Source organism: Eubalaena glacialis, chromosome 11, assembly GCF_028564815.1.
Source record: "Eubalaena glacialis isolate mEubGla1 chromosome 11, mEubGla1.1.hap2.+ XY, whole genome shotgun sequence".
NCBI classification, from domain to species: Eukaryota; Metazoa; Chordata; class Mammalia; order Artiodactyla; family Balaenidae; genus Eubalaena; species Eubalaena glacialis.
The window spans coordinates 8,714,256-8,736,010 of record NC_083726.1 but is presented as its reverse complement, the minus strand read 5'-3'; the positions used below and the strand labels follow the sequence as shown (position 1 = coordinate 8,736,010).

The 21,755-nt window shown below is 41.6% G+C and overlaps 1 protein-coding gene across 7 annotated transcripts in view; it reads left to right on the top strand.

Moving 5' to 3' along the window:
• Positions 1 to 21,755, top strand: part of TNRC6B (trinucleotide repeat containing adaptor 6B) — a 247,651-nt gene that overhangs the window by 150,768 nt on the left and 75,128 nt on the right. The window contains exon 2 of one of the 7 annotated variants that reach the window (XM_061204450.1): positions 5,451 to 5,599. The exons of the other annotated variants lie outside the window; for them this stretch is intronic. Coding sequence (XP_061060433.1) covers positions 5,490 to 5,599 — 110 coding nt within the window. The 5' untranslated portion in view covers positions 5,451 to 5,489. The remainder of the gene's footprint in view (positions 1 to 5,450; positions 5,600 to 21,755) is intronic. 7 annotated transcript variants of the gene reach the window in all.

The following is a 21,755-nucleotide window of genomic DNA, read 5'->3' as shown; positions in this document are numbered from 1 at the left end:
AAAAGAAAATTGGTCGACAGCCCCTGCAGGCCCCGTGAAAAGCCCAGTCTCACCTCACACTTCACTTCCCCTGCCTTTGTGACCCAGCCACACTGGTCTTATTTCAGTTCCTCAACAGCCCGGTTTCGTCCCGCTGCACAGCCTTGGCCGGGGCTGCCCCCTCTGCTTGGACACACCCACGACCCCCGCCCCTCCCCAGTTTGCCCTTTCTTCCATTAAGTCTCAGTGTAATTGTAACCTCCTTGGGAGCATCCTTCTCCCCGCCCCACCCCCAGATCTGTGCTCCCCACCACGTGCACTCATGGTACCTGTACCCCTTTCAGCACTTATCACAGCCTCAGTGGACGTTTATATACGTTTCTCTCTTCCCCAGCTGCACCGTTAGTTTCATGAGGGCAGGACTAAGTCAGTGTTTGGTTTTTTCTTGTTTCTTTTCTTGACTGCGGTGTCCCCAGTAAGAAACGCCTGACGCATCTATGTGCTCAAATAATTGTTGAATGAACAGGGATATTGTAAAATAAATAGTTATTAAATGTAGGAAGGGACCATTTGGTGATATCTTGATGGTGAATTAATTTTTATTATAAGCTAAAAATTTTTGAGAAAGTCTCTCTTGCTGTGAGTTAAAATACTTCAGTAAAAATACTGACAAGTAGGGCTTCCTGGGAGGCACAGTGGTTAAGAATCCACCTGCCAATGCAGGGGACACGGGTTTGAGCCCTGGTCCGGGAAGATCCCACATGCCGTGGAGCGACTAAGCCTGTGCGCCAGAACTACTGAGCCTGCGCTCTAGAGCCCGTGAACCACAACTACTGAGCCCACGTGCCACAACTACTAAAGCCTGTGCGTCTAGAGCCCGTGCTCCATGGCAAGAGAAGCCACCGCAATGAGAAGCCCGCGCACTGCAATGAAGAGTAGCCCCCGCTCGCCGCAACTAGAGAAAGCCCCGCGCAGCAACGAAGACCCAACGCAGCCAAAAATAAATAAATAAATTAAAAATTAGGGCTGTTTTTTCCCCCAAAAAAATACTGACAAGTAGCCAAACTATAAGAAAAAATTTCACTTATTGAACTGGAAGTCGTAGTATGTTATTAGATTGCTGTCTTCTGAGATATTCAGATGGAAAAACAATATGAAGACCTGTGTACCCTCATTAAAGCCTAATTCTGTATTACCACCTCCTCCTCAAAAGACAGAAGTAGGAGTTATCCTACTTACTTTCTTTGAGTTGCTGTTAGTCTCAAATAGGAGATTTTGCTACAACATGAACCCACAATATCTGCATTTCTAAAACTGTTTCTCTTAATCCAGTACCGTGCCCTGTGTATGACTTTGCTTCCTTTCCTCTGTCTTCTCAAGGTCTTGGTCACACGGGCAAAAGCCTTGTCCTCGAGCTGGGTATACCCTACATATATCCCTTCTGCAGCCCATTACCATACTCTGAAAATTCCTTCTGACCTTGAAAGCGTTTCCTTCATTGCTTCTTGTCTTCCATCACTGTGTTATTGGCATCAGCCTTTTGGTAGCTAACAATTAAAACGTAGAGACTGTTTTTTTGATACTTGTCCCACGTAATAGTTCCCAAATTATTTTATTGAAATTGGATTTTACTAATTCTGTAAAATCACCATAAAATGTTAGGGCTGAAAGTAACCCGACATCATCTAGCCAAATTCCTTCTCTCACATGTGTGACCCAGAGCTGGTGAGTGTTGGATGCAGAGCCAGGGCTCCAGATGCCCTGCCTCATGTGTTCAGTGACAGTGGGGGCTGACGCCTACTGTGTTTAAGGCAGTGTCAGGAACGAACGCACAGTGTGGCTATGTGATTTCTTTCTAAGCCAGTCCTCTAGGATTTATACATCCAGATTAGCATTGCTTTCATAAAGCAGGCAGTTCAGATATTGAAAAAAGTGCCCTAGCACTGGTATAGTCTGAAAGAGGAGTTACCAAACTATTTGACCCAAGAAAATATTACTGGACTAAACACAGAGATGTCTTCAAGATAACTGCTTTGAGGAGGACAAAACTTATTTGTCACAGTAAATCCTGGTATGATTGTCAAATTCTCAGGCTTATTTCTTTATAATAGTTTATAGAGTTAGGGCTACTGTTTTCAGGGTGCTTATGATATTCTTAGAGACAATGACCTAATTTAATAATACTAGAAATAATTGTAAAATCCTATTACATGGCAGCGTATTGATGACTAGGTGATAGTGAAGAATTCTGAGCAGGGCAGGGAAGTGCTGTCAAGAAGGCTTCTGTAGGAGAGAGACTCAAGCCAGCCCAGGGACGGTTGGACAGACGTCCTCTTTATTTCTTTGTATTCACAAGTATTTACTGAGTGCCTTTCTTGGACTAAACATGGGTGGCACAGGGTGACCAGAGAAAAGGCAGAAGGTGACAGTGGGTTCTAGTAACAGGAAGTGAAGGTTTGTCTGGGGAGGCGAGGAAGAGGAGATGGAGATGTAAATTGAGGCCACAGGCAGGGCAGGCTTTAAGAGCCAGGCTCAGAAGTGGAGGCTTGATCCTGATGGGTAGGGTGAGTTCAGTCAGTGTCCAAACCAGGACACTTTTGAGGAGCAACAGGCTTAAACCAGACGTCCAGGCATTCTGGGAAGCAGGCCCACCGGGCAGATGACATCATATATACCCACAAAAGAGTGAAGTTGCTGTCAGAGGCAGTTATCTGATTAAAAGTCAAATGAACCTTTATTGTTATAGTTACCCCATTGTGTAGAAATTGTCGTTTACCAGTTCCTCTCCCTGGGAGAGCAGGCTGAGCCCATCGAAGTCAGGACCTGTGTCTGGTTCCCAGGACCAGGATAATACTGGGCACTTAGAAGGTGGACAGTCAATATTTGCTTAGAAAAAAATGAGTAAGTGCTTGGGGCTTACAGGAATCCTTGCATTGGATCTAACAGGAAGACGTGGAGGGGCTGAGACTTGGGTGGGGAAACTTCAGCTAGATGGAAACAATATACTGTTGGCCCTCCATGTCCGCGGGTTCCCTATCCCAGGTTGGCTGAATTCACGGATGCGGAACCCGCGGATACGGAGGGCCGACTGTACTCCGTCGTTCTGTATAAGGGACTGGAACATCCGAAGATTTGGTGTCCATGGGGGTTCCTGGAACCAATCCTCTGTGGATACCAAGGGACAGCTGTTTGAAGGAGCAAGAGTCATTTCTGGAGGTGGAAATCACCTTAAGCAAAGATCCAGGCTTGGGAATGCGGGCTGGAGGAGGCCCAGCAGGAGGCTGGAGGTTCTTTGATTGCAGTGGGAGGACAGGAAGAGTCCTGGACATGATAGCAGGTGCTGTTAGGTGTTCGCTGTGGACCCCTCCCTGCAACCCCATGCCAGCACCTACTCTTCTAACTGCCTTTTACCCTGCAGACTTCAGGTAAATACTTTGGTGTCAACAGTGGCCACACAGATCTTACTGTGCCTTTCACTTAACAAGTTGGTTCCCTCCCCGTGCCTTTTAGACTGGTTCTTCCCTCTCTCTAGAACATTCGTCCCACACATGGCTTTTTTTTCAAATATCACCTTCTCAGAAGCTTTCCCTTACCTTATCCAGAAGAACCCATTCTCTGACCTCTCCACATTCTGTCCTATTACCCTGCCTGCTTTATTTTCTTCATCGGTCGCTACTAAAATCATATTATTCATTAGTTAGTTGGCTTACTGCTGGTTTTCTCTTACTGGAATGTAAGCACCATTTCTATCTTTTTCTCCTGTATCCTGAGTACCCAGAACAAGGTGTGGCCTATAGGGGGCACTAAATGATTGCATGGAGAAAAATGTTTTATTACACAGGGAAGCCCTTCCTTTTGAAAAAACCATTAGGAAACGTAGGAACTTTATTAGCAACAGTTTATGCTACAGCTCACAGCTGATCTTGCTGAGACCTGCTGTTATAGTAGGTGAGGGGTGGAGGTTGGAGCATTTTAGCATGTCCTAGCCTGGATGCTCTGGCCTCCTGAATCCTAAATCTATAGTACCGGTTACTTGTGGGTTACGGAAAGTATAGTGGGGAATCCCTGTTGAAAGATCCCCAGATTCTTGATAACCATGAACAGGCCACAACGTTCCTGGAGCTGAAGCCAGAATCCCGAGTATGACCAGGATGTAAGGCAGGGCGATATATATGTACTCAGGTGCAGTTTCCTCTCCATTGGAGAGAGGGGTGGAGGTTGAGCCCCCTTCCCTCCCCAGCCCCACCTTCTGGGGAGCCTTTGTCACTCTGTCAACATTAGAGTGACTTAGAAGAGGGAGGGAGGGACTGTTTGAATTTTCCCTGCTGGAGGCAGAAAATAGTTCTGTTAGCCTTGCGTGCTCACTGTTGTTCAAGTGTTTGCTTAAGTCATTTTATCTTCTTGGAAATTTTTCTCCCTTTTGGTTAGCACTTCTGTGGTTTAGTTCTGGTACATAGTGTTTGATTTCCCTTCTTGTTTCATCGTTTTTTTTTTTTTTTATTTTAGCAAAAGATGTACATACAAGAGTGGAACGCTTAACTGTGGAAACCCCAAGTTGGCCAGAAAAATTGGCAGGAATTGTGAATGCGCTCACTTTCCTTTCCCTTTTAAAGCCTTTGTTTTAGGAAAAAGGAAATTGGTGTATTTGGAGAGCAGTTGTTAGCTTTTCAAGACTGGGCTCGTTGGTCTCATTTGGTAAGGGCCCAGAGCATGTCAAATAAAATGAGTGAAAAATGTAAAGCTAAAGCAGGCATGTAGCGGAAAGCAAATAACTATAAATTTTAACCCCAAAGTCCCACCTAATATGCTTTTAGCGAGAGGGCTTGGCTGTTTCTGGGAAGCTTCAGGTTTCCTGATGATGGTGGAATCCCTGTAAGACATCCCATCTCCTGCCCTTCCCAGCTCACTCCACCGTCACCGCCAGTTTTGTTGATACCTGTAGCATTCTATCTTGTGTCTAGACGCTCAGGCCCCGCCAGCATGTCGAAGACTCCAGTTCTTCCACTATTCCCTGTGACACAACATAGCATATAGTTTCTTTTTGTCAGGGCAATGGTTTCCTTCTTTCGGGTGTATGAATTGTTTGACAGTAGTACTTACGTATATTCCTAAGACAGATCTTGGGTGTCTAGCTGATGTTTCAGGAGCCGTGTTCCTACACCAGTTGAGTGCTCAGGAAATTTGTAAACGCAGATTTGTTTGGTTGCTGGTTTTCTCTTAGGTAAAGATTATTGGCTCCCTTCTTGCCCCCTTTATTGACTCCTGTCTACCTCCTGGCCGCCCTGGCTCCAGCACTCCCATTGGACATTCTGCCCCAATCTGCCCTAATTCCAGGTTTCCTGTGTTTTAGAGTTAGATGGTTGCTTGGTGAGCCTGGAGTCCATATAAGGGGTGATTTAATTGAAGGATTTTGATGGCTGATGTCCTGAAGTTAAGGTGTCCTGGCCCATCCATCTCTTTTTCCATTTTAGGGTATAGCCAGGAGGCAGGATGATGACTCATACCTAATAATGCGGGCACTTTCAACCCCAGGAGGAGTGGAGACAGCAACAAATTCTCGCTCTTTGGCGTCTCCCCTGACCTTCTCTCTCTTCACACCATCTCATAGCCCCTCGTGGAGGTAAAAGTTGCGAGTCCCTGAAACCTCTTAATTGTCCATTTGCAGCTTATTGCTTGAGGAAGTTTTTATTCTATCATGGCTGATCTGGATAGCCTGCATCTTCATGTTTGGTGGACTGCACAGTTCCCTCTGTGTACCACTATACAAAATGCTGAGGTGTCAGGAATAAAAGGTGTTTAAAGGGGATGGGGAGATGACCAAGGGGAAATTTCTTGGCTATTTGAAGGCCTTGATTGGAACCAAAAGAAAGGAGTGGGATTTGCATTCCAGGCGTGCAGGGGGGCAGGGGTGGGGGGTGGGCATGGGCCAGATAGGCGGAGAGGGATGGGGCTTGTCTGGGGAATGGAGGGCTCTCACGGGGAATCAGGTTCCCGTGCTGAAGCCAAACAGTGACCTTTCTTCTGAACTCAGGATAGCATCACTGCCTTGACCACCCATTTGACTTCCAGATCCATTTTATATTGCTTACTCAAATAAAATAGATTTTTTTAAAAATTTAAACTTCTTGTTTTGAAATAATTGTAGATTCACATGCAGTTGTAAGAAATAATATGGTGGTTAAGAAAAAAAAAGGGTTTTAAGAAATAATCTTGTGTACCCTCTACCATTTCCCGCCAGTGGTAACATCTTACTCTCTCTTTTTTTAAATTAACTATATATCCCCCATGCTGTGCATTTGATCCCTGTGACTCATTTATTTTGTAACTGGAAATTTGTACTTCTTAATCCCTTACCTATTTCACTCATCCTCCCACCCCCACTTCTCTGGCAATCACCTGTTTGTTCTCTATGTCTGTGAGTCTGTTCTGTTTTGTTCTGTTTGTTCTTTTGTTCTGTTTTTTAGATTCCACATATAAGTGAAGTCATACGGTATTTGTCTTTCTCTGTTTGATTTTTTTCACTTAGCATGATACCCTCTAGGTCCATCCATGTTGTTGCATATGGCAAGATTTCATTCTTTTTTTATGGCTGAGTAATATTCCATTGTGTATATATATCATGTCTTCTTTATCCACTCATCTATCAGTGGACACTTAGGTGGCTTCCATATCTTGGCTATTATAAACAATGCTGCAGTGAACGTAGGGTGCATATACTTTTTCCAATTAGTGTTTTTGTTTTCTTCAGAAAAATACCCAGAAGTTGAATTGCTGGATTGTACGGTAACTGTATTTTTAATTTTTTGAGGAACCTCCATACTGTTTTCCATAGTGGCTGCATTGGTTTACATTCCCACCAACAGTGTACCAGGGTTCCCTTTTCTCCACATCCTCGCCACCACTCATTTGTTGTCTTTTTTGATAATAGCCATTGTGACGGGTATGAGGTGATATATGTCCTTGTACTTTTGGTTTTCATTTCTCTGGTGATTAGTGATTAGTTTTAATGTGTCTGTTGGCCATCTGTATGTCTTCTTTGGGATAATGTCTATTCAGGTCCTCTGCTCATTTTTTTTTTTTTTTTTTTTTTTTTTTTTAAACATCTTTATTGAAGTATAATTGCTTTACAATGGTGTGCTAGCTTCTGCTTTACAACAAAGTGAATCAGTTACACATATACATATGTTGCCATATCTCTTCCCTCTTGCATCTCCCTCCCTCCCACCCTCCCTATCCCACCCCTCTAGGTGGTCACAAAGCACCGAGCTGATCTCCCTGTGCTATGCGGCTGCTTCCCACTAGTTATCTATTTTACATTTGGTAGTGTATATATGTCCATGACACTCTCTCACCCTGTCACCTCTGCTCATTTTTTAAATCAAGTTTTTGTTTTGTTTTGTTTTGAATGTTGAGTTGTATGAGTTCATTGCATATTTTGGATATTAACCCCTTATCAGATAATATCATTTGCAGATATAGTCTTTAAAATTGAATTTATCTGGTCAAAAAAGGTATACAATTGTCTTACAACCACCCAGCTTTTCCTTTTCTGATGCAGTAGTGTTACTAGTTTTTTTTAATGTTTCTTTAGGGGAGTCTCTGTTCACATATAAAGAACTACATGTAAGCCCTCTTTTTCTTACATACATGGTAATTAAAGTACACTTGTTTGCATCTTGCTTTTTAAGTTTAACAATATATCTTGAAGATCTATTTTCATTAGTACATAAAGAGCTTCCTTTTATAATTACATAGTATTCCTTGTGTGGATAAGCTATAATTCATATAACCAGCTTCCTAATTGATGGACTGTTTCCCATATTTTGCCATTACAAACATGTTGCAGTGAATATCCTTTACATGCATAGTCTCCCACAGGTGCAGTTATTTTCCTGTGATATGCTCCTAAAAGTGAAATAGCCAAGTCAAAGACTATGTACACTTTAATTTTGATAGAAAACTTTCAAATTGTCCTCTAGAGATATTTTACTAGTTTATATTCTCACCAGCAACATATGTGAATGCCTTTTTCCCTGGCACCTTTGTTAGCACTGTGTTTTTACAGATTTTGTCTTTGACAGTTTGGTAAGTGAAAAGTGGTATCCCAGTACAGTTTTAATATGGTGTTTTCTTATGCGGAATGCAGTAGATCATCTTTTCATGTTTTAGATGTGATCTGTGAACTGTGTGTTCATTTCCTTCACCTACTTTTCTATTGGATTGTTGGCCTTTTCCTTACTGATTTGTAGGAGCTCTTTATGTATTATGGAACCTTGCTCTTTGTGATATAAATTGCTAATATATTTTCCCAGCAAATACTGATCTTGCTCCTGGTGGGTTTTATCATGATAATTGTTTTAAAGTTTTTAAATATCTGTATTTTATATAGATACAGCAATCATTTGTTTATGAGATCTGAGTTTGTATCATAGTTAGAAAGTCTTTGTTCACTCTGTAATTATGAAAAGAAAAATTAGCCAGCTTCTTCAGTGCCTTAATGATTTCCTTCCTTCCTTCTTTCATTTATATTTAAACCTTTCCTTCATCTGGAGTTTATTTTCATGTGAGGTGTTGAGATATGGGTCTAATTCTCTAGAGAGTCGTGGTGGTTCTTGAGTGTGTCTCAGAAATGGTGTGTGTCTCATACCCCCTGTGTATCACCCATAGCCCCTCATCTGGTGCTTTATGCATAATAGATGCTTGATATGGAGGAGAAGGGGGAGGACACTGCTTCCAGAAGCAGCAGCAGCAGCTGATAGGCTGGGTATTGTAAGGTGCTTTCATTCATCATGTCTAATCAGCACAACCAGTCTTCAAGATAACTAGTATAACCCCCATTTTATAGATACAGAAACTGACTTAGAAGCCAGGTAATTTGCCCAAGTTCCTACCATTAGTGTTTGAGAGATACATGTAATTTGATCTTGAAACTGTCAGACTTAAAAGCTTATGTGTTTTCTCTTCACCTGGTGACCTTGGTAGAGGGCTCTGCTTGTAATTGACTGTGCTTGGATATGGGGTTGTGGGAGATGGAATCAAAAGAACTTTGAAGATGTTGGAAACTGAGGGTCCTGAAACACACAAAAAAATACAGAAATACTGCATGCGTTCCTTGAGAATCTCTAGACTCAAGTGATATATAGAAAGCGTAATTCTTAACTGCAGGGAAAAAAAGATCTTGATCTCTTGCTTAAGAGAAACTTAAGTGTTCTCTCAAAAAAACATGATATTTACACTTGGCTATTACTGAGAGTATTAAAAACATAGATTTGAAATTCCTTAGATTTGGGTGATGCTATTAAAGATTACAATGGTAAATCACTCTCTAAAAATTTTCCTCAGGTTACCTAAGTAGAAATTAGGTACAAAACTGTGCCTTGAATATCATCTTAAATGGAATTAGGCATCCTGTATCTGATCTTGAAGCATCAAGCACAGGTACATGTTGGCTTAGTTGTTCCCAAAAGGCTGTATGTACATCGTATTTTAAATTTTGAGTCATTTTCCCACTGTTGTATAATTTTAATTGAAGAAATGGGTCATGTAAGTTCACGAGTTATTTTTACTCTGTAGCTGGTTACTTATTAAACATGCTTATCTTTCAGAAATGTACATATCCCTCAAGGTAACTCAGTTATTATCATTCAACTTGCTAGGTTTAAATGATAACTGGCACACAAGAACACGACTTTCCATTTTTACTATTCTGAAAATAGAGCACAAATTAAGAGCATTGAGAAGTAGGGTACGACTGTCACCTGTGGAATCCTGAATTCAGAGTTGATTTCCTTCTCTGCTAATTTTTCGATACCAAGATAAGTGTCACAAATAGCACCCTTTCTCAGAGGATTTCCAGAATTAGAATAACAGGCACAGACTTAATAAAGTGATAGTGATGCATTATAATCAGGAAGCTTACACACTGCCTGTCTCACTCATTGTTTGCAGTATACTGTGTGATCTCTGAGGAAAGGCCAGATCTCTTCCATTTTAATTTCTGAATAAAATGTTTGGCTTTCTCTTAAGGCACAGATCTAGAAAGATGTGCAAAAATCACTTTCCCTGGAGGCCTGCGATATAAGACCCCTCCCACCTTGGTCAGAGGAGAGCCAAATGGATTATTGTTTGAATTCCCTTCTTTTCTCCCCCCCTTAGATCTGAGTAATGCTTTTAAAGATTTTCATGCACGCTGTTTAGCCGTGTTTCTTATGTGTGCAAGCCACTTGCACACATAGCCCCGAGAAAGTGGCTTGGTCAGTGAGAGAGGAGGGTCCAGAGCCTGAGGATAATGGCTCCCAGTTGAGGGCACACACTTCCCAACTCCCTTCTCCTGTGTAGTTAGGCAACAGACCTTCCACAATCTCTCCAAACTTTCCAGACCGTTCCATTGGGAGTGCACACATAAGGGTCCGAACCTCAGACCAAGGCTTCTGACTCAGCTTCTTCAGAGATGAGGCCCTGCTGGGGATAGACATGTGGAAGCACTTCAGGCATTTTGATATCCTGGCCACTGAGTCCTCCTGGATACATGTGGACACCGCATACTCTTATGTCACATTTTAATTGCTTTAAAATTGCCTTTTAATGGAGTTTCCACTGTGATTTTGGTTGAATTGCTAACAATCTTACCGATTTCAAAGATCAGTTATTATTATTTATTCTCTTAATATAGTGATTGTGTTTGACCATGCATGGAAGCAGGCAAAGAAGGGTGGAAAAGCAATATAAAAACAAAAGCACCTAAATGTTTGTGAAAGCAGCCCCACTATCTACTGTTAATAAGTTGTCAATTCTTCTCCTAAATAACATGTGCCTCACAGTGTGGGTTCTGATTGATAAGCTTATTTTCTTTTCTGCTGAGGAACCGTATTTCATCACTATTTTATAGTGATTTCCAGAACCCTGGCTTGGACTCCTATACCTTGTTTCTTTTCGCTTTCTTTGCTGTTGAATACTAAGGGTAGAGTGCTTCTCTGGCTTTTGTGTGTTTGTCTGGCCCTTAAGGTTTAAACATAGTTTTTAGTGGTTGCAGGATATAAATATTAGAGTATGTGGTATAGCCCTCGTCATGATGCTGCTCCTTAGCCTGTTTGGGTATTTGTAAAACTACTCCTAATTTCAGGCTGTCTTTAGGAGCCTAGCATTTTAATTGTAGCGTGTGGGAAAGCACATTCAGGAGTAAAATGTGAGATGGTGTTAACAAAGATTTATTCACCAAATCTTAGCCCTTTAAAACCTAAGTGGTCCTCTGAGCTTGAAGAACCTTAGTTTGAGGCAAGCAAAACCTAAAGAATGGTTGAAAAATTAGCAGATTTGATTCAGAGTTACAATATAAACACACCATATAGGTGTTACCAACTGAATGGAAACATCAGGAGAAAATCCCAGTGAACATGCTGGTAGGTTATAGCAATCCAGAGAGTTAAAGCAATGAAATATAAAGGTCTAAAAGTTCAGACATTTGCCTTATTAAGCTTTCTTTTACAGGAGGCTTCATTGCACTTAAAAATGAAACTTTACACTCACAGGAACATTATCCGTGCAGAAGCTCCGAGTTAAACATTTGCCATCTTAGGGAACAGTGTGCACAACCTGGGTGAAATTTCTTTTTTTTGTTTTCAGTTAATTAATTTATTTTTTGGCTGCATTGGGTCTTCACTGCTGTACGGGCTTTCTCTAGTTGTGGCGAGCAGGGGCTACTCTTCGTTGCGATGCACGTGCTTCTCATTGCGGTGGCTTCTCTTATTGCGGAGCATGGACTCTAGGCACGTGGGCTTCAGTAGTTGTGGCTCGTGGGCTCTAGAGCGCAGGCTCAGTAGTTGTGGCGCATGGGTTTAGTTGCTCCACGGCATGTGGGATCTTCCCGGACCAGGGCTCGAACCCTTGTCCCCTGCACTGGCAGGCAGATTCTTAACCACTGCACCACCAGGGAAGTCCCAACCTGGGTGAAATTTCAACTGATAAATCTCACTGGTACCAGTGCACAGTCAGGGCTCTGCTAGGAAAACAGGCCATTCCAGGTATTCCATGTAGGAAAGAGTTTTTTCCTTTCTTTTATTTCGGCCCCTTATTGAGGTATAATTGACATATACTAAACTGCCTATATTTGAAGTGTTCAGAATACACTGAATTTTGAACTGTGTATACACATGATAAGGAATGCATCCTTTATCCCCCAAAGTCTCTTTTTGCCCCTTTGTCAGTCCTCCTTTTCACCCCTTCCTGCCCCTTCCCAGCCCCCAGGTAACCACTGATCTGCTTTGTGCCCTCGTAGATTAGTTTGCATTTTCTAGAATTTAATACAAATGGAACATACAGTACTTCTCATCTGGTTTCTTTCATTCAACATAATTATTTTGAGTTTTATCCATGTTACGTGTGTCAGTAGTTCATTCCCCTTATTGCTAAGAACTGTTTCATTGTATGCAATCCCACCATTTGTTGATCCATTCACCTATTGATGCACCGTTGAGTAGTTTACAGTTTTCAGCTCTTACAAATAAAGCTGCTGTGAATATTCATTTAGAAGTCTTTGTATTGGATGTATGCTTTCTTTTCTCTAGGGTAAATACCTAGGCAAGGAAAGGCTGGGTCATGTGGTAGGTGTCTAACTTTTTAAGAAAATGCCGAACTGGTTACCACGTAACATTCCCACCATGAGAGTTCCAGTTGCCAAGACTTGGTATGGTCCGTTTTTTAAATTTTGGACATTCTAATAAGTATGCATGTGGTATCACCTCACTGTGGTTTTAATTTGTTTTTTCTTAATGACTGATGATGTTGAACATCTGTTTATGTGCTTATTTGCCACATCTGTGTATCTTCTTTGGTGAAGTGTCTGTTCAAATCTTCTGCCCGTTTGGAAAATTGGGTTGTTTTCATATTAATGAGTTTGGAGGGTTCTTTATATATCTGGACGCACATTCTTTATCAGATAAGTGATTTGCAAATATTTTCTCCCGGTCTGCTGCTCTTTTTGTTCTCTTAACAGCATCTTTTGGCGAGCAGAAGTTCTTAATTTTAATGAATCAACTTTATCAACCTTTTTTCTTTTGTGGATTGTGCTTTAGGTGTTGTAGCTAAGAAATAATTTGCCTAACCCAAGATAACAAAGATTTTCTTTTCTGTGTTTTCTTTTAGTTTTATATTCAGGTCTTCGTTCCATTTGGAGTTAATTTTTGTATGTGGTGTAAGGTATGGGTTGAGGTTCTTTTTTAAACATATGGCTATTCAGTTGCTACCCCACCATTTGTTGAAAACAGACTATCCTTTCTCTGCTGAATTGCCTTTGCACCTTTTTCGAAAATCAGTTGTCCATTTCTGTGTCAATCTATTTCTGGAATCTGTTCTATCCCATTGAACTTTTTGTCTATGCCGTTGCCAATACTGCGCTGTCTTGATTACTGTACCTTTATAGTAAGTCTGGGTGTCAGGTTGTGTGAGTCCTCCAAATGTTCTTTTTAAAACTTGTTGGCTATTCTGGGTCCTGATGAATTTTAAAAAGAGCTTGTCGGTTTCTACTAAAAAAAAAGTCATGCTGGGATTTTGATAGGGATTGTGTCAAATCTGTACATTAATTTTGGGAGAATCCACATCTAAACAATGCTGTCTTCCAATACATGAACACAATATATCTCTCCACTTATTTAGGTTTTAAAATTTTTCTCTCATCAGTATTTTATAGTTTTCAGTGTGCAGGGATTGGACATTTTTTTAAATCAGATTTATCCTTAAGTATTTTGTAAGTTTGGATGCTACTATAATAGGATTTTTTACAGTTTCAATTTCTGATTGTTTGTTGCTAGTATATAGAAATAGAATTGATTTTGTATATTGATCTTGTATCCTACAACCTTGCTAAAGTCATTTATTAATTCTGGTAGCTTTTTTTTGTAGAACCCATTGTATTTTCCTAGAAGAAAAGGTTTTTTATAGGGAATTATAGGCTCACACAACCATTAGAAAGTCTTGGGGGGGGAAATGCAGGGAGACCACTGTTATTGTTGATGAAAGTAGAGTGCCGGGTTCCCAGGGAAGCAGTGATCTCAGCGGCTGCCTGCAGCTCCAGGATGGCTCCAGTTCATCTGGAAGCTGCTGTAAAAGTGGAAAGTCCTGTCTGCCGCTGCCTATGTGTCTGCTTGCAACTATTTTTAGAGAATACTGACTTCTGCCTTCCAGACCAAGAGAGAGCCTCTCATTGGCTGTATCCAACCTAGACCAGACAGAGAAAGGGATTCTGGGAAATGTTATTCCAGCCCTTTCCCTGCAGTGCAGGGAAGACTGTAGGAGGCCGCAGTGGTAGGCTGACAGACAGTCTGGCACAGAGGACTTTGGGAGAGACACATGTGAGATCCTGCACACAGACTTGGAGAAGTAACTTAGCAGTACTGTGAAAAATAGGGGTGTGAGGTAGCTGTAACTCAGAAAGATGTGATTGCTAAGAAGGCAAACTGGCTCTTTGGCTGTATTGGCAGTGAAATGTTATCTGGGACAAAGAAGTGGCAGGTCTACTCTATTTGGTCCTGCTTTAACCGATAATTGGATGCATGTAGACAAACTGGACATGTTTAGGGGATAATGACCCCAGTGGTGAGGGGACAGAAAACCAGGTCACATGTGAAATGTTTGAAGAAACTGAGAAAGCGTCAGGGATGCATGATAGATGACTACAGATACAGATTTAGAAGACTTATCTTGTGCGGTCTGAAAAGGAAGGCTTAGGACTGGTGGGTGGGAACTATAAGGAGATAATCTCCAAAGCAATACAGAGAACTTCCTACACAGTTGCACTAAGATTGAATAGAAGGTTTTGTTATAGATTGCTGGGCTGCATGGCAACAGTATATAAAGTATAAGAAGAGTCATTTCAAATTATGTGTTCCTCAGGCACCATTCTAACCCTGAAGGGTTTCGCAGGGAAAAACCTCCTGCATCGTTGGTTATAACTTTTGCCACATGGAATTTTTGAAAGTGAAAACAAGGTCTTTTAAATGTATTATCTTCCTTTATTTGATTTGAGTAATTCCAAATAAACCTATTCCTTGCATGTGCCTCATCTATGGAAAGTGGGGGAATTTGTGAGATGCTTAGAATCAGAGGTTATATATGCAAAAGTATTATTGCCATATTTCATTGATTCTGAAACGCAAGTTCTTTTCATGTTTGACATACCTGAAATCTGCACGTACCCTGCAGTTGATGGTCCCCTTCAACTATTGATGCCTTACATTTGATGTCATCGTGGATTTTTTGCCTGCACAGATTTGGTCCTAGCTATTGCTGATGTCATCGTTTCAGTTGAATTTTATGCATATTTGGTATTACACAAGTTGTTTAATTGACTTTTAATATATCTTTATGAAGATTACACTGTAATTTGGCACTGAAACACAGATGGGAATAACGAGGCATAAGCTTGATGTTAATGAGGTTAATATTTATCCTTGGAGAAGTAACTACAATTCCATAATTTCCTAGAAAGAACGACCAAGGGCATTGTACCTGCGCTATTCAAAGTAAGGTCCAGGAACCAGCAGCTTGTTAGAAATGGAGAATTGTAGGTCCCAACCCACACCTACTAAATAAGAATCTGCATTTTAACAAGATTCCCATTAAAGTTTGAGAAGCATTGCTTTGCGCAGCTTCGTGTAGAAAGGTAAGTCATATGTAGCAGGAGCGGTGTTAATTTTGTTGCCGACGCACAAAAGAATAGCCTATTGCGTATTACATGATGCAACTGAAGGCAGGAGAAATTTCTGCATCCTTCTAAATTAATGAAAAATATATTTACCTTAATTTTTCTAGGTTTAATGTTACTGTTTTCCTCCCATGAGCCACTCAGTGTTAGAATGATTTTGATGCCTCTGTGTTGTTTGGCCTTGTCTACTAATTTAGTATCATGTGCAAATTACATTAGCATCCCATTAAATTCCCTCAGTCAGATCCAGCAAATGAAAAAATGTTAAGAACAAATCCAACACAGATCTTTGGAGTATCCTGCTGTGTAATTCCTCTGCTGGAATGGATTTATTCCAACATGCTCTCTTTCTGTGTGCGTTTTTAATTAAAAACACTCTAAATGGATACTTCTGGCACTTTGCTTAACTCTTTTCATTGCACTCCTTTTGTTAATTTTCCTCACTCCAGATATGTGTGTGGTATCATTAATCCTTAATTGGTTATGAATGTTAATGCTTTTGTGTCTAGTTATTTTCTTACTGTTTTATAAATTGCCGAGATTACCGTTTGTCTTTTAAGGGAATAAACGTCTATACAAGTCACATATATTAGATGTGCTTTGGAAAGCTTATATATATCGTGTTGGACAGAGTTCTTAGTGTCAGACAATAGAATTAATTCACCCTCACTGGTGCCAGGGGTTTATTAAATGGTGATGCTGTCTCACAGATCCTTGGGAATCACACCACGGAACTGGCGGCCCCACGGGAGCTTTTTCCTCTTCCTGTACATTCAGGAAACCGCTGTTAGAGGTTTTGGCTCCAGGACCCATCATGTCTGCTCCCTGAGAAGAGGGGTGCCCTGTGCCCTGTCAGTTCCCTAGTAAAGTCACGCACGAGCGCAACTTATTGGCAGGACATAAGTCACATTTCAATCTCTAGTTGTAAGGGAGTCTGGGAAATAGGCCAGAAGGGGCTTGGAGTTGATGTTGGCTGAATTGATGCACTTACCCACCGCAAAGTCAAATAATAGCTTTTATTACTAGTACAGCACTAAAATTCTCAGTAGAAGGATGATATTACGAATTGCGTGGTAGAGGAACATTTTAAATATCCTGTGGTATCATATTTATCACATATCTAACGTACTGAAGACACAAGGAACCTTGACTGATAAAACTATAACAATTTGAATATATTAGAGTGAGTGTAGATTCTAGAATATTTGGGGGAATGCATTTCTGTGAATGTCAGGACTAAAATGTTTTCTAAAATTCTTTTTGACTCTTATGTGACTTTCATAAAGAGCTGTTAAAAGAGTTGTTTAAAGTAGAAGTCCTTAAAAAATTTTAAACAGATAACTAAAAGATGAGTCAATGTTTGAGGCTCTTTTTTTTAAATTAAAATCTTTATTGAGATAATTGTAGATTCACATGCAGTTGTAAGAAATAACACGTCGAGATTCCAGGTACCTTTTACCCAGATTCTGCCAATGGTTTCTTCTTGCAGAACTGTGGTACAGTATTACAGCCAAGATGCTGACAGATATAACTCACCGATCTTATTTCGATTTCCCCAGTTTTACTTGTGCTTATTTGTGTATGTGTGTGTTTAGTTCTATAGTTTTGTCACATGTAGGTTCATGTATCCACCACCACTAACAAGATACAGAAGATGCATCACCACAAGGACCACTAGTGTCACCCTTTTTTATAATCACCCTGCCTCACCCCACCTCAACCCCTGGCAACCCCTGACAACTACTTCCTTCATTGACAACATTCACGACCACAACAACATTCATTTTAGAATGTTGTGTAAATAGAATCGTACAGTATGTAACCTTTGGGATTGGCTTTTGTCACTTACCATAATTCCCTGGAGATTCATCCAAGTTGTTGATGTACTGATAGCTTGTTCTTTTACAGTATTGGTTTGCTTCTGGCATGTTTCACATGTTGGGTGGATCTGTTGTATCCGTTCGGGTCTGTCTGCCTCAATTGTGTAGAGTTGGTTAGGAACTGGGACCAAAGGTGCCGCCACACTTACTGACCAGAGAGCATCAGGTGGTGATGGTGTTGTGGCCAGTTGTCCCCACATTAAAGAAAAGAAAGATGCTCTTTATATCTGGACACATATTCCTGTTAAGATGAACCCTGTCTGTTTAGCTGAATTGAGGTTCTTAGTATCTTTACACTCCAGTCAGCATATTGGTGATTACTGCTTTCAAGTATGAAATTGTCAGCCCTGCCTCTACTTGATGTTTGAGGCATGATGGGTTTGGGTTTGAGCAATTCAGGAATCATTGGTCATGATTCTAGTTTGTGGGAAGAAGTTGATCTCTTACCTGGATTATCACAAGCTATGAATTCACATATCCAGGGTTCTGGTACTTTCAAAACACCAATGGCACTGTAAGCTGTCTTCAGAGTACCCCAGAGTGCTGGTAAAGCAGAGCAAGAGCAGAGGTTCCTCCCTTGAAGATGTTGTCTGAGCTGTGAGGCGAGATGCAGCTGTTTAAAAATTTAAACTGAGGGACTTCCCTGGTGGTCCAGTGGTTAAGATTCCACGCTGCCAGTGCAAGGGGCCCGGGTTTGATCCCTGGTGGGGGAACTAAGATCCCACATGCCTCAACTAAGCCCGCGTGCCGCAACTAGAGAAGCCTGCACCCCGCGACGAAGACCCAGCTCAGCCAAAATAAATAAATAAAAATTTAAGAAAATTATCACACACACAAAAATTTAAACTGAGAGCTCCAGGAGGACAAGCAGCACTGCATCTAGTTTGCTGCTGAATCTCGGCCTCTAGCACAGTGCTTGGCGTGAAGTAGGCACTGAAATAAGGAAGGAAGGACGGACGGACGGACGTAGGACAGAAGCTTTTAAGAAATGGAATGCCTAGTTCTTTTGATGTGAGCGAGGACTATTACAAAATAAGTACAGAAAACTCTGAAGGGTATGTGTGGGGTTTTACTGTGGGGGGTTGGGGAAGGGAGGGAGAGGAATATTCCTCCCCCCAAAAAATAAAGCCCGAAATACACACCACGCACTGTCCCATCTCAGGACCCTGTGTTTACTGTTCTCTCAGCCTGGTTGGTCACTCTTCTCCCAGATAATGTTCTTCATTTTGGTCTCTCACCGCCTGAGAGAGGCCTTCTGTGAGCATCTTGTGTAAAGTAGCTCACCATCTTCCCTGTCCCTTGCCTCTTGGTCACTCTCTAGCCCCTTTCCCAGCTTTATTCTCTTCATGGCATTTGTAACGATTTCCTGGCGTTGTATACGTGTGTGTGTCTGTCTCCGTCTAGACTGTCAGCCCCTGAGGCCACTGTTACATGCCCAGTGCCTAGATCAGGGCCTGGCACATAATAGTAACTCAGCGTATGTTTGTTAAGTGATTTAATTAGGTGCTTTGAGGCTTTTCTTTTGAACACGTGTCCCACGGAAGGGATAGGAAAGTGTCGCTTGCTCCGTGATCATGCGTTTTGGTAACACTTAGTAGAGGGCCTAGTGTGTCCTGGTATTTGTGCTCAGTGCATATGATAAGAGGGAGCGCAACTCCCCTGCGTCCAGAGACTTCATTGGTAGCAAACGTAGACCTACTTGGCTTGCTGTTCCGCAGTGTGATGGGTGCTCTGAGGGAGGCGTGCCAGCCCCTGGGAGGACAGAAGCAGGAGCTCTGGAAGTGTTGACCCGGAGGGGAGAAATGGGCCTTTTCACTGAAGGTGAGAATTAGAGGTATCGGAAGTGTTGCTTTATGTGTGTGCACCCCAGTCCCAGGTTGATTCCTTACTCAGTTCTCGGGGGATGTGTCCCGGTTGGTTTGAAAAGTGCAGTGACTCTCACGAGAGCCCTGCTCCCTCTCTGACCTCATCTGCCGCTGTCTCCCTCACTCCCTCTGCTCCAGCCTCCTTGCCAAACACCCCCGTGTCATTGTTCACACTTACTGTTCCCTCTGCCTGGAGTGCTCTCTCCCGGATAGCCGCATCTCCCTCGCCTCGTGGGTCTCCATTCCTAGGCCACCTTATCAGAGAGGCCTTTTCTAACCCTTCTCCTTCAGCTCACCCTGCCCTGTCCTCCTCGAGGCACTTGTTGCCACCTGAAATGTATATTAGATACATGTACTTTGTTGTATATTGGTTGTTGCCTATCTACCCCACTGGAACGTAAGCCCGCCCGAGAGCTGGGGTTTGGTTTTGTTTCTGCTGTATCTCCACTGCTTAGGAAAGTGCCTGGCTCATAGATGTTTGTTAAAGAAATGGGTCAGTTCCTGGGCATCCTGGTAGAAGGGAAGTGAGACACAGAGGAGCCCCCAACCCAGCTCTTCCTCCCAGAGCCCTGGTCAAAGCAGCCATGCTATAGAAAAGTCATTTTACATGCTCTGGTGCTGCCAGTGACTGATAGTATCTGCCTTGGAACCCCTCGAGGACCAGACAAGAGGCACGGCAGAGGTGGTGAGGTGTACAGAGGAGGGCGCGTTTCTTATGAATTGGAGTTGTCAGGGAAGGCTTTACTGAAGCAGATGGATATTGAGCTAGGGCTTGACAACGGGGTAAGATGTCACCGGGCAACAAAAAGGAGGAAGGTTTTTGTGTCAGGTCTGCACAATGGATGAGGGAAGTGTAGAATTTGGAACTGTACTGTGAATGGCCCTGGATGTCAGCTCTAGGGGATTGTCATCTGGATATTACAGCTCTGGACGTCCCCAGCATGGCCTCGGACCCTTGGAGGCTTTGGATGTGAGAAGCAGCAGGTTATTAGGAATGTCAGCATCGTTATTCTTCAGTGTTCTGAACTTGCATGCAAAACAGGAGTCTTGCTCTGCCTCAGCTCAGGGGAATATTGGATAATCTCCGCTTTTATTCAGATACTGCCTTTCTCAAAAAAAAACTCACTTGTACATACTTCTTGCAACTGATGGTTATTTGTTTAAAAAAAAAGAAGAAGAAGAAAGAAGGAAACTGTTGATTTTCTTCACTTTGGATAAGAGTAGTTTTGGCTTTTTATCATTGTAGATTTATTCTCGATTACAGTGTTTACACTTGCATCTGGCTGTGTGTTTAGAGATGGGGGAAAGTATCAATGATTTCTCCTGCTTCTAGATCTAGAAGCATTTGAAGGTTAAGTGAGACCCACCTAGTCCCTGCCATTTGTATTTGATTGTTGTATGGGAGGTTTGATTTTTGAAGTATAAATAGATATGTTTTAAAGTGTAGGCTTAGCACAGGAACTTAGAGTAGTTGTTCTCAACTCCAACTACATGTTAGAACCACTTGGGGGTGGGGGCTTTGGGAAAAAAACCCATTGATTCCTATGTAATTGATCTGGAGTACTGCCTGGGTAATGGTTTTGCTGATGTTTGTTTTTTGGTGTTTTGTTTTGGGAAACAATCTTGAGCTTACTGAAAAGTTACAACTATGATTTTGGGGGAAAAAAAGCACAACACTTTTTTCCCTTAATAATTTAAAAATAAATTGCTGACCCAATGTCCCATCACGGGCATCCTTTCCCCAATAATTAGAATACTAGTGTATTTCTAAAAAACACGAACATTCTCCTATATATGCACAATAAAACCATCAAAAAAATTAACACTAATACATTACTACCATTTAATCTTTAGCCCCTTCTCAAGGTTTAACACTAGCCCCAGTAATGGCCTTTATAGCAAAAGGATTACACTTTGCAATTGGTGGTTGTATCTCTTTAGTCTCCTTCCATTTGGAACACTTCCCCAGTCTTCCCTTAGTGTTCATTACCTTGAAACTTTTGAAGATTGCAAACCAGTAGTTTTCTAAAATGTCGCTCAGTTTGGGGCTGTTTGATGTTTCCTCGTGATGATATTCAGGTTATACATATCATAGGAGTGATGCTGTGTTCTCAGATCATCCAATCAGGTGACTCACAATTTCAGTTTGTCCCATTATTGATGATATTCATATAGATTATTGATTAAGGTAATGTCTGCCAGGCTTCTCCTCTGTATAATTATTATTTTCTCTTTTATAATCAGTATGTATTTTTATGGTGTGATGCTTTAAAACTCTATTACATTCCTTGTCATTTTCAATGTATTCATTTACTTATTTCTATCTGTATAGAC